Source organism: Camelus ferus, chromosome 11 (genome assembly GCF_009834535.1).
Source record: "Camelus ferus isolate YT-003-E chromosome 11, BCGSAC_Cfer_1.0, whole genome shotgun sequence".
Classification (NCBI taxonomy): domain Eukaryota; kingdom Metazoa; phylum Chordata; class Mammalia; order Artiodactyla; family Camelidae; genus Camelus; species Camelus ferus.
In genome coordinates, this window is record NC_045706.1 from 472,389 (window position 1) to 485,350 (window position 12,962).

Below are 12,962 nucleotides of genomic sequence, written 5' to 3' on the forward strand. Positions count from 1 at the left end.
GAGGCGGCAGGGCCCTGCGTTCCCACAGCAGAGGATGAGCGCTCCCGGGCCCCACGTGCGCCGGGCCCCCGGCGCTGCCAGTGTTCGGGTTTTAGTCTTTGCAGTAAGTGAGCAGGGCAGCCCACTGTTTCAAGTTCATTCCCCGAATGCCACTCGAAGTGGGACACCTTTCACCTGCTTACCTGCCGTCACACGTCCTCTTTGGTGGGGTGTCTGGTCAGACCTCTTCCCCTCCCCCACCCCGGCTGCTTTTCAGTTGGCTTGTTCGTTTTCTTGTGGTTGACGTCTATCCATTCTTGGCGAATCTGGGATACAAGGCCTTCATCAGGCACGTTTTGCAAATACTTCTCTCATCTGTGGCTTGCCTTCCCATTCTCTTAACTGTGTCTTTCACAGAGCAGAATGTGTAATTTTAATGAAGTCTAACACCAGCAGCTCCTCTCCGGGTCACGCTTCTCGGGTTGTGTCTAAGCACTCATTCCTGAGATTTTCTCCTGTGTGATCTTCTAGCAGTGTTACAGCGCTGTGTTTTACTTTCAGGGTTACGATCCATTTTGAGTTACTTTTTGTGAAAAGAGCAGGGCCTGTGTCAAGTTCCTTTTTTTTTTTTTGGTGCCTGTGGATGTCCGGTTGTCCCAGCACCACTTGTTGAGAAGACTGTCCTTTCTCCATTGATTGCTTTTGCTCCTTGGTCAAAGACCAGCCGACGATATTTGTGTGGGTTTATTTCTGGGCTACTCTGTTCCATTTATTTCTTTGTCTTTTTTTTGCCAGTATCACACCTGGTTACTGCTGCTCACAGTGGGTTTCAGAAGTAGGTCGTGTCCTTCCACGTTGCGTGGACTGTTCTGGGTCTCTGCCTCTCCTCACACACTTTACAATCGTCAGTATCTACGAAACAACTTACTAGGACTTTGGCGGGCATTGCATTGAATCCATAGGTCAGACTGGGAAGAACTGACATCTTAGTAACGTTGAGTCTTCCAGTCCATGAACATGGACTCTCTCTCCATTTATTTAGATCTTTTTTGGTTTCTTTCATCAGAGTTTCGTAGTTTTCCTTATATGCATCTTTTACATATTTTGTTACAATTATTTGTAAGTGTTTTTGGGGGGACGCTAATGTAAATGGTGGTGCATTTTAACTTTCAAATTCCCATTGCTCATGACTGGCAAACAGGAAAGCAACTGACATTTGTCCATCAATCTGCCATCCTGCAGTCTTGCTACGACTGCGTCTCAGTTCCCGCTGTTGGCTCTTTGGGAATTTCTACATGGACGATCATGTCACCTGTGAGTAAGAGTTTTATCTCTTCCTTCTCTATCTACACACATCGTATTTCCTTTTCTTGTCTTACTGCACTAGCTAGGACCTCTAGCACGACGCTGAAAGGGGTAACGGGAGGGAACATCCTTGCCCTGTCCCATCCTCGGGGGAAAGCACCTGGCTTCTCACCATTAATCATGTTACCTGTCGGCTCTTTTGCAGACGCTCTTCATCAAGCTGAGGAAATTCCTTTCTATTCCTAGTTTGCTGAGAGTTCTTTTTTTTTTTTTTTTTTGTCATGAACGGATCTTGAATTCTGTCAAAAGCTTAGCAGCTACTGATAGAAACACGGTTTTTCTTCCTTAGTCCATCTGACATATTACACTGATTTTCTTTTCCTTTTCCTTCTTGTCAGGGGAGGGGCCTAAGGTTTATTTATTTTTAGAGGAGGCACTGGGGATTGAACCCAGGACCTTGTGCACGGCAGGCATGTGCTCTCCCACTGAGCTACACCCTTCCCCTGATTTTCAGTTGTTGAATTGCTTTCCGTACGTGGAATAAATCCCACTTGGTCAGTTTCAGATTTTGATGAAGTTCAATTTACCCATTTTTTTCCTTTTGTGGCAAAATTTGTGGATAGTGCTTTTGGTGTCAAGTCTAAGGCCTCCACCCAGCCTTCCAGCCCGAAGATCTTCTTTGATGTTTGTTCGTCAGCATTTTGCAGTTTTCGGCACACAGGTCTCATACACGTTTTGTTTGGTTTACAACTAAGTGTTTGACGTTTCTGGGTGACTGCGAATGCACTGTACTTTTAATTCTGGTGTCCGCATGTCCGTTGTTAGTATGAGAAATACGACTGATTTTTGAATGTTTATCTTATGTCCTGTGACCTTTCAGAACCAACCTGTAAGTTCTCGGGGTTTGTTTCTGTAGACTCCTCGGAATTTGCTATGTGGACGGTTCTGCCATCTGCAAGCAGCGCCGCTTCCTCCGTCCTGGCCTGTACGCTTTCGCCTGCTCCCCTCGCGCTGCTGTGGCGGGTGAGCAGCAGCGCCAGTGCTGTGGGGGGTGGGGGGGGTCCTCACCTGCTCCCCAGCCCTGGGGGAAGCAGCTGGTCTCTCCACCGAGTGTGGTGCGCAACTGTAGGTTTGGGGGTTTTTTGGGTAGATGTTCTTTATTAAGTTGAAGAAGAGTCTTCTATTCCTGTTTTCCTGAATTTCTTTTTTTAAATAAATGGATGTTAAATTTTGACAAATGCTTTTTCTGCATCAATTAATGTGATCGTGGGATGTTCTTCTTTAGCTGGTTAATAGGTCGGACCACACTGATTGGTTTCCAAATACTGAGCTAGCCCCACATCCTGGAACAACCCCACTGCTATGTTGTGTGATTTTTATGTATTGCTGAATTCCATCTGCATATATTTTGTTAAGGTTTTTGCCTTTATATTCATGAGGAACATTGACCTATAGACATATTTTTTGTACTATCTTTGTCTGGTTTTAATACTAGCTTCATAAAATGGACTTCTGTTTTCTGGAAAAGATTGTGTAGAACTGGTGTTAATTCTTTTTTAAACATTACTTAGTGCACTCCAGTGAAACCATCTGGGCCTGGAGATTTATTTTTGGGAGTTTAAAAATTACAAATTCAATCTCCTCAACAGTTACAGGGCTAGTCAAAGGTCTGCTCCATGCTGGGTGAGTTGTGGCAGTTCATGCTTTCTGAAGCTCTGGTCCGTGTCATCTAAGTGGCCGAATTCACGTGGTGGAGGTGCTTCTGGGAGGCCCTCCTTCACTCTTCTGCCACCTGCAGGGTCTGCGGGGCTGTCCCTGTGCCGCTCCTGCTGTGGCGACTTGTGTCCTTCTCTCCTCGCATTGTCAGTTCTGCTGGAGCTGGCTAATTTTATTGGTCTCTTCCAAGAACCAGATTGCCCCATCGCTGGTTTCCTCATTGTCTTCCTGTTTCCGTTTCACTGACTTCTGCTCTCATCTTTGCGTTTCCTCCTTTCTGCCTGGGTCTCCTCTGCTCTCCTATGTCCTGGGTCTCGAGGCGGGAGCTGAGATGGCTGAGCTGAGGCTTCACCTCTTCTTCAGTTTTCAGCATATGAGTCCTGGACCTGCATGCTACACTTACATCTAAGTACTTCATTTCTTTAAGTGATTTTTTTTAGGGGGTGGCCTCATTACCGCTGGGAGATGGTGGGAAGTCCCAACTCTTCTGAGGCTCCTCTGACAGCACCCCCGCTGGGAGGGGCACTTCTCACTGAGGATGGGGGCCTCATTCCAGGCTGCTGGGCTGCCCAGCCTTCCCTGGCAGCACTGGGCCAGGTGGCCTCCCTTGGTCCTGCAGCTCTGGCTCCAGAGTGTGGGCCTCGGCTGGGCTTTGCTGTGCCCACTGGTGTTTCCCAGCCGCGGTGCCCTTATCCTCCAGGGGTGAGGCGGGAGGAAACCCGGGGTCCTCAGGGCCGTCTGCTCCTGGGGCCTCTGCCCCACCCCCATCCTCTCACGCTGGCTTTAGGAACGGCAGGGTTTCTAGGTGCGCTTTGTGGGGGGAGCAGGGAAGTTACATCTCCATGTACCTTGATTTTGAATACAATTTACTTGATTGCAAGTTTGTACAATTCACTTGTTAATAATGGCTGTGTCTGAGAAGTGCCCTGCAAGCTCCCCCGAAAGCTTAGCTGTGGGCTCTCGGGAGCCAACGCATGCAGCCTGGAGCTGTCCCCGCAGAGTCCTGTCCTCTTGGGATGACACCTCTGGAGCCACATCCCCGACCCCCTGGGAGGCACCTCCCAGGCAGACACTGCCCGGGCCATGCAGATCTGGGCTATGACATGGGTGCTGCGCTGGGGGGCCCGGCCTGACTCTCGCTGAGTCCTGACGCCGGGCCCCTCCTCACCCCACACCCCCACCCGCCCAGGCTCTCTGGACCAAGCAGGTGGGCACCACCGTGCAGGGGGCAGAAGGCCAAGGAAAGGGATGGGGGCCCAGGTACCTTTTCAGTCACCAATTTTTGCTCTGCAACCTCGGGAGCCAGAAAGAACGAGTTGTAAGCACCTAAGAGACAAAACCCCAAGCCCCAGCTGAGCTCTCCCGTCAGCCTCGGCCATCAGTGCTGGAGCCAGGCCCCGGGGTGCACCCACTTACGCACCATTGGCAGGGGGCGGCCGGAAGAGCACAGTCCCATCTTCGGCCACCAGCACGGAGTCCGGACACAGGTAGGCTGCAGGAGAAGCTGAGGGTCAGGGCGCTAGGCCCGCTGGAGGCCAGCCTCCTGAGGCAATCCCTCCTCTCAACCCCCACCCCACCCCGGATCACCAGGGATGTCAGGACACTGGGACCCTTGAGGGACACAGCACCAGGGCCCGGGGCTGGCTCCCCTTCCCAGAGGCTCTGAGCAAGCTGCCTGGTGACATGACACTAGCAGGGCCCTCGGAGCCGCCCATCCCACCCTTAGCACTGGCTCCCAGCTGCAGGGGCCATGGAGCTGAAGATGGACAGGAGCTGCTGGAGTGGGAGGGGCCAGAGGGAGGTGGCCCACCCACCCAGCACTGCCCTGGGGGGGTCCCGGAGGAGGCTGGGTGCAGGCCCACCGTTCCCCCCGCCCGTGGCAGCAACTCTCCTCACCACGCCCTCCTCTCCCATCCCCCCATCCCTGGCACCGGGCATCTAAAACCACTGTGGGGCCAGAGATCAGTCATGGTGCCTGGTAGGGCTGAGTCGTGTAACGTCTAAGAGCTCCCTGTGCTCTGCCCCAGCCAATTTTCATCTTCCTGAGGACGATGTGGCCCCCACTGAGAGAGTGTGGGCCAGGTCCTGCTCCTCTTTGGCAAGGTCAGTGCTCTGAGGTCCACATTTTAAGCTGCCCTCTGACACCCTTGGTCCTGAGACCAGAGCAGGAACCCAATGGCCACCCCAGCTCACAGTGTGGACACTGCTGCCCAGCCCTAGGCCGTCCACAAGCCCCACCCAGGTGGTGGAGGCCGAGTCCGGCCCCTGGGTCCTGCCTGGACACACTGGGGGTGGGTGGGCTGGATGAGGACTGGGGGGTGTCACCTGGGTGCTCGCTGTGCGTTCGCAGGGTGCTGAGGCACGCGTGGGACAGAGCCCACAGCTCATACTCCTTGAAGGGCCGGCCCAGCTTAGACAGGAGTTCCTGCAGGGAGACACCCTGGCGGGGAAAGCCACATTCAGTGTGGGGGTCCTCGGGAGGATTTACAGAGGAAGGCGACAGGGTGCGGACCACTCTGGTGAGATCTACCCCCCATGCAGCCCACTCTTGGCGCAACAGGTGGGGAAAGCCCCTGCATCAGAACAGCACCCACCCGGGGGTGGGTGTGGAGAAACCAGAGCCCTGTGCTCGGCTGGTGGGAATGTAAAATGGTGCAGCTGCGTGGAAAACAGTCTGGGGGATCCTGAAAAAGTTAAACACAGAATTCCCATCTGATCCAGCAATTCCACTTCAGAGCAGTCTTGAAGACACACCTGCACATGCGTGTTCAAAGCAGCGTGATTCATAACAGCTAAAATGTGGAAGCAACCCAGGTGCCTGCTGGTGGATGGCTGGATTAGCATTATGTGGTCCATACAGATGATAGACGATATTCAGTTTTAAAAAGAAGGGAATGCTGACACCTGCAACAACATGGATGTGCCCTGAGGACACTGTGGTCAGTGAAATAAACCATCACAAGGGAAAAAGTGCTGAATGTTCTTCTTATGGCGAAGATGGAGAGTAGTCAAATCCACAGAGACAGAGAGCAGATTAGAGGTCACCAGGGCTGGTGGAGGGGAACGAGGAGCTGACGTCTGGGAAGACGAGAAGGTTCTAGAGATGACAGTGGTGACAGTGGCACAACAGTGTGAATGCACCTAACGCCACTGACCCGTACACTCGAAATTGTTACGATGGTAAACTTTCTGTTCCGTGTACCCTCTCCCCCACAAAAGTCCAGGACTCAGAAGAAAGAGTTCAGCTGGAAAGGAGTTCTCGCCACTTTGAGACCATCCCCTGGGGAGACCCTGTCCAGGCAGCTGCACAAAACCCCAGCTGGCTGAGGATGCAGTGCGCCGAGGCCTCCTGGCGACTCTCACCCAGGTACCGAGCTGGACAGGTGAGCAACCTCAACCCACAGTCTTAGTTTCTAACTTAAAATTAGAAGAGGAAGCGGAGCCCGGAGCCCTCCTGGAAGGCTGTTTCCTGCACGTCTTTGGAAGATAAACTAACCCAGCAGAGACGAGCTTGGTTCCGGGCAGCTGTGGGGCCGAAGAGGGCGCTGCCCTCTGGGAGGTGGGGTCGGGGGGCTCAGGCCTGGAGCCACGCCAGGGGCGCAGCAAGCCCCCTATTTGCAGCTCCCTTCAGAACAGCTCTTAAAATTTGTAAAGAAGGAGTGAAGGCTGATATTGCCTTCCTCGTGGTAAATGACCAGCTCTGAGCGGCGGGGGGCTTGTGTGCGTGTGCTGGCCCTTCCCCTGCCTTGTGGATCCCAGTCGCTCACCTGCTCCGTGGCTGTACTTCCCGGCTCCCAGGCTCCGTCTGGAATCCCGTCACCAGACTTGGGAGTCCCCGGGTCTCGGCCTGCAGCTCGTGTGTCCTTGGAAGCGGGCGAGGGGCATTCCTCCGCGGGGCCCTGGATGGGCGCCCCAAGCCCCATGTCCCCGCTGCAGCCCTCGCCCCGGGCCCCTCCCCGCTGGAGCTTGGGCTCTCGCTCTGGCCACAGTCTGGACTCCGGCTGTGTCTGGAAGCTGGAAAGGCCATTTTTCTCCTCCGGACAGGCCTCCGTGGGGTCTGGAGGGAGGAAATCACGTGTGGGCGGCTGGTTTTGGGTACCGATCGGCGACAGGCAGAGGGTGCCGGCTTCAGGGCCATCTGGTGGGAGCCGGGGGAATGTCTGCACTTTCCGCAGGTGACTCCTCTCCAGGAAGCCTCTGTCCAGGTCACCCAGAGGGCGCTGGGCGTCCAGGACCAGGCAGGCCAGCCTCTCCGGGGCCAGCCCCTCCTGACCCGGGCATTCTCCGTTTCTCACAGGGGTCGACAGCAGAGGCTTGGATGGTGGGGTCCCAGGGCGCTCCGGGCTTTCTCTGGCCGGGGTCTGGGGCAGGCCCTCTGGGGCAGGCAGGGCCTCTGGGTCCGAGGAGTGGTCTCCGGGCTGCCTCTTGGGCCCCACAGTTCTTGGAGCAAGTCTCCCCTTCCAGGTACTCTCACTGACATCTGGACAAAAGCAGAACAGTGATTACTGCCCAGGGCCACTGCCAGGATGGGCCTCCCCCTGCTAGTTCCGCGGGGTTCAGGACCACTAATGACCCCAGCTCCTGCGGGACCCCCGGATCCTCACCCATCACCAGAGACCCCGAACACGGGGGCCTCCCAGGGCCCCCACCCCTTCCCTCAGTCCCACCCCGGAAACGTCCTCATATGCTCCTTAATTACACAATCTTGGGTAATTAACTAGTCCCGGAAGGCCGCTGGGCCTCCTCCCCTTCCTCTGACCCGGCAGAGCTCCCCACTGGGGTTTCCTAAGGCTGGTCTAATTATCTCATCCAAAAAGCACATCATTCCACTATTACAGTCACACCAGCGATACTCCCCAAAGGAATACATTAAATCTGGCTGCAGCCCCACCCTGTCCTGGCGCACAGTCTTCCACACACGTCTGTGTCAACCGCCCTAGAGACACACAGACCGGCCCGGTGGCCTGCAGCCCCTTCCGCGGCGCCTCTGCGCCAACACCCTCCCTGCTGTTGGAGCCAAGCCAGTGCCCCTCATGCTGCAGTGTCACCAACACTGACTTGGTGGGAAGCGCCGCTGGCGGGCGGGGGACCCTGCCTCCACTCGGAGGCGCCACGCCTCCCGGGGGGGTCCTCCAAGCTCCGTGCTGCGGGCACAGCCGCGAACACATGCTGCCATTTACTCAAAATGCCACCCGAGATTATGCCACGGGAGCCGTGAAAATCCCAGACGCTTCAGCAAACAGCTTGTGCGGTGGGGACGTAAATGGGGTGTTGGGGGTGGGACGACGGTGAAATGTTGCGGGTCCACATACCCAGACGTCCACAGACTAAGACAGGCGTGGCCAGTCTGAGAGCAGCCCCTTCCCGAGACGACCTCCCCTCGCCTCTGCTGTGCTGTGTGTGTGTTGGACAGGGCGAGCGCGTGCTGCTCGTGTACGAGTGCGCAGTCTGAGCAGGCGTACGGGTTTGCCCATATGTGGATGTTCGTGTGTGGAGGCGCACGGGATCTGTTAAGTACGTGTGCACGTGCGTGTGTGTGTTACCTGGTCTGTGCGCGCACCGGCGTGAACACGAGGGGATGTGATCGTGCTCATGTTTGTGCACACTCACACTTGCACACGCATGCGAGTGCGTGTGTGCGACCGCGTGCGAGCACGCCCACGCATGCGCTTACCTTGAAACGCCCCGAAGGACTCGATGGAGAGCACCCTCCTCCCGGCGGCCGAGAGGCTGCGGCACAGGCGGCAGGAGGACGTGAACTGCATCTTCTCCTCGCACAGCGCGATGATGCTCTGCACACGGGCGCCAGCGGCTTAGCTCCGCCGCCCTCCCGGGAGCCGGCGCCCCCACCCGCCCCGTCAGGTGTACCGAAGCTGGCGTCCTGGGCTTACAGGCTGCCGGCGGGCTCTGTTCCACCCGTGACAGTGATAAATATTCCAACCTCTTCACAGCAGAAGTAAATAGTAAAGTCAAGCCCACATTTAAACAAAATGCAGGGCCACCAGGGCCTGAGTGAGGAGCCCACGGGCGGGGCGGGGGGCAGGGCCCGTGTGCGTGCGCGTGCCCGCGGGCGTCAGGGGCCGGGGGGGGGGCCTCGGGTCTCCGCCGCGGGTGCCGCCGGGCGGCCTGCCAGCTTACCTGGAGGTCCGGCCGGTCTCCGGGGTCCTCCGCCTGCATCCGGCCCAGCAGCGCCTCCAGGTCTTGGCTTAGCTGGGGCTCGGGCTCGGGCTCCGTCACGTACTCGAGGGCTGCCTTCAGCGTGGCGCCCAGAGAGTAGATGTGAGCCTGCGGCGCCAAAGAGCTGGTGGGCGGGGGCCGTGGCCCCCACGGCGGCGCCTGTGCCCGCACACCGCTGCTCCTGGGGGCCAGGGACCGAGCTTCCGGGGACCACACCTGCTCTCTGCAGGGGGAAGCGGGCTGAGGCAGCGCCCCCCACCCCGCCCCGCGCAGTGGCGCGCTGATTCTCGGGGGCCTCACCCCACTTCACGCCTGGGGCCGGTGCTGGCCCCACTGTACCAACCCAGCCTCCTGGGGTCAGGCCCTCTCCCCACACCTGCCCTGACTCTCTTCCTCAGGTGTATGCTTCAAAAAACGTTTTGAAATTCAGGATTTTTCTATTTGTGCAGGTGAGAGCGTGGCTGCTCTGCTGGGACAGGGGAGAGCCCTGGGCTGTGCGGCTCCGGGGAGGCAGGTCACATAGCTCAGAGAAGAGGCCAGGTCCCCGATGGCCGCTCCCCCCATCCCCCAACCGGTGAGTCTCCCCCTCCAGCCCTGGGCCCACCCTGGTGCAGGGTCAACAGACAGCATGGAGGGCGGGACCCAGCATGGCTCAGTGGTGTGGTCCCTGCTGGCCCAACTCTCCCTGGGTGGCCTCGTGACCCGTCTGGACCGTCTTGCCTCCCGCTGCTGCTGGGGTTCCAGGGCTGTTTGGTTTTCACAGGCAACGGGCCGAGGCGCCCCTCTCCGGACCTGTCTCTGCCAGGGTCTGTCTCCGGGGTGGCGGTCTGTCCCCTCGCCTCTCAGGGTAGTGCCCACGTGTTGCTGTTGTGACCAGTGCTTCCTGGGACGTCCTCACGTGGAGGTCTGTGTGCATCCACGTTGTGTCCACGAGGCTCAGTCCCAACAAGTCCCAGCAAGCGGGGTGGCCCACTTCCTTAGTAGGAACGGGCGGATCCCAGCATGTGTACGACCCCCCACCCCAGGTTTCTGCAGCTCCCCCATCGCCAGGTCTCGTGTTGATTTGTGTTCCTGTGGGTATGAATGTGACCAGCATCTGCTCCTCTCTGCGCTGTTTCAGTTTCTCCTCTCCGTGCACATCCAGACACGTTGCTAGTTCCTCCTGAGCCACTGCCTTTGTGGGCGCACGCACTCTCGGCTCTTGAGGGGGCCGACCCTGGTCGTGTGTCACACAGACGTTCTCTCATTTACCTTTGACTTTGTTCGTGTGTCTTTTGACATTCAAAAATCCTAGTGTCTAAAGTTCAGCACGTGAAATTGGATAATTTTTTTCCTGTATTGACTTTTTAGGAGGACCTTCCCCAGCCCAAGACGATAAAGACAGCTTACTTCTGTTTCTTCCAATATGTTTTATAATTTGTAAGTATCTAGCTCTAATCCATTTGGAATCTTTGAGCTGGTGCGCCGTGGGATCTGGGTTTGTCCCTTCTAGTGGAGAGCCCCTGGCCCCGGCACCACCCTCCGTCCACCCTGAACCCCACCCATGCGGCCGTCAACTCCCCTGGGGGCCCCGGCACTGCTGGCCTCTCCTCCTCCTTACGCAGGTCTGTGTATCTCTCTCTCTGTCCAGACTGTGCTATTTCAGCTGTGGTACCTTCAGAGTGCATTACCATACCTGGAGGACATGCCTTTCATTTTCTCCCCAAAAGGCTTGATTCTTTTCACATTTGTCAGGTTTTTAAAAAAAATATTCGTTCCCCTCTTCCAATTTAAAAAATGGGTGGGATTTTATTTTAACAGCACTGACGCTGCAGAATTTCAGAAAGACCAACATCATACACAGTAAAATACTCAGGACAACAGCAAGACGCGTGTCCCTCGTGTGCACCCCACCTCGGCCACAGCAGGAGTCCCTCTGCGGGAGCTGTGGGACGGGGTCAGGTAAGAGGCAGAGACCTCTGTGTGGCTTGCAGACCCTTTAGCTGGACTAACAAGGGAGAAAAGAGAGGGCTCATAAATAAAATCGGAAAAGAGAATGGAGACATTACAGCTGGTAGCATAGAAACACAAAGGATCGTAAGAGACGACTGTTTACACACCAGGAAGCTGGGTAACCCGGGGAAGAACGGACACATTCCTAGAAACATACAAGCTACCAAGACTGAACCATGAAGAAATAATCTGAACAGACTATTACGCGTGAAGAGATTAAATCCGTAATCAAAAACCTCCCAACAAAGAAAAACCCAGGATTAGATGACTTCATGGGTGAACTCTACCAAACGCTTAAAGAAAATTAATGCCAATCCTTCTCAAATTCTTCCAAAAAACTGTATAGGGAACACTCCCAAACTCACGAGGCCAGCACTACGCTGACGTCAGAGCCAGCACAAGAAGCACAAGAAAGAAACAGGCCAGGGTCTCTGATGAACACGCATGTGAAAGTCCCCGACAGAGTGTGAGCAAACTGAATTCACAAGTACACTGGCAGGACCCTACACCAGGGTCAAGCGGGGTTGGTCCCTGGGATGCAAAGGTGGTGCAACATGTGCAAATCAATAACTGTGATTCACCATGTTTATTAAATAAAAGGTAAAAATCCTGATTATCTCAAGAGAAGCAGAAAAACCCTGGCCAAGTTCAGCATCCTTTCATGATAAGACCTCAGCAAGCAGAGAACAGAAGGAACGCAGCTGCACACGGCAAAGGCCACACGGGACGAGCCCAGAGCCGGCCTCTTCCCCCGCAGTGACCGGGCGGAAGCATTTCCTCCGAAGTCAGAACCAGGCCCGGATGCCCCCTCTCAGCACCTCTACTCAGTACGGCACTGCGGGTCCCAGGCAGAGCAGCGAGGCAAGAAAAGGAAGTTGAAAGGCATCCAGGCTCGATGTGAACAAATAAAATCGCCTCTATTTGCACGTGGTGTGATCTTGTATATAGAAAATCCTGGATTCCACCCCAAACCTTTGAGAACTAGTCAACAGATTCAGTGAAATTTCAGGATACAAACTCAGCATACAGAAATCGGTTACGTTTCATGGGGGTGGGCGTAGCTCAGGGATAGAGCACAGGCTAATTAGCATGTGGGAGGTCCTGGGTTCCATCTCCATTGCCCCCCGCTAAAATCAATCAATCAATCACCCTAATTACCTCCTCCCCCCAAGATTTAAAAAAATAAAATAAAAACGAAATTAGTTGCATTTCTATCCATTAACAATGAAATATCTAAAAAAGAAACGAAACAATCCCACTCACAACAGCACCAAAATAATAAAAATATTTAGGAATAAATTTAACCGAGGAGGTGAAAGATCTGTAACCTGAGAAGCAGAAGACCTTGTTGAGAGAAGCTGAAGAAGACACAAATAAATGGACTGACACCCGTGCTCCGGGGCTGGAGGAGTTAGTGTTGTTAGACTGACGACCCATTCAGTCTGCAGAGTGAACGCAGCCCCTATCAGCACCCCACGGCGTTTTCACAGACACAGGAACAACAGCCCTAACGTGCGTGTGGGACCACAGAAGACTGCACGCAGCCACAGCAGTCCTGGGACAGAACAAAGCTGGAAGCATCGCGCTTCCTGGTGTGCCTGTTACACAGCTATGGCGATCAAACCAGGGTGGTCTGGGCATAGCGACAGTCACGCAGGCCAGCGGAGCAGAGCCGAGGGCCCAGAAATAAACCCGAGCACATCCAGTCGACCAGTCTGTGCCCAGGGGGCCAGGAGTGCTGGAAGGGAGAGGACAGTCCTCAGTACACGGTGTTGGGAACATGGACAGCCACG

At 55.4% G+C, this 12,962-nt stretch overlaps 1 protein-coding gene across 1 annotated transcript in view; it reads right to left on the reverse strand.

Annotated features, from left to right (window-relative positions):
* The window catches only part of KNDC1 (kinase non-catalytic C-lobe domain containing 1), a 54,888-nt gene that overhangs the window by 27,344 nt on the left and 14,582 nt on the right, over positions 1-12,962 (reverse strand). Inside the window, 6 exon segments of the mRNA XM_032490592.1 lie at positions 4,265-4,326; positions 4,421-4,492; positions 5,326-5,440; positions 6,768-7,480; positions 8,675-8,792; positions 9,139-9,285. Coding sequence (XP_032346483.1) covers positions 4,265-4,326; positions 4,421-4,492; positions 5,326-5,440; positions 6,768-7,480; positions 8,675-8,792; positions 9,139-9,285 — 1,227 coding nt within the window.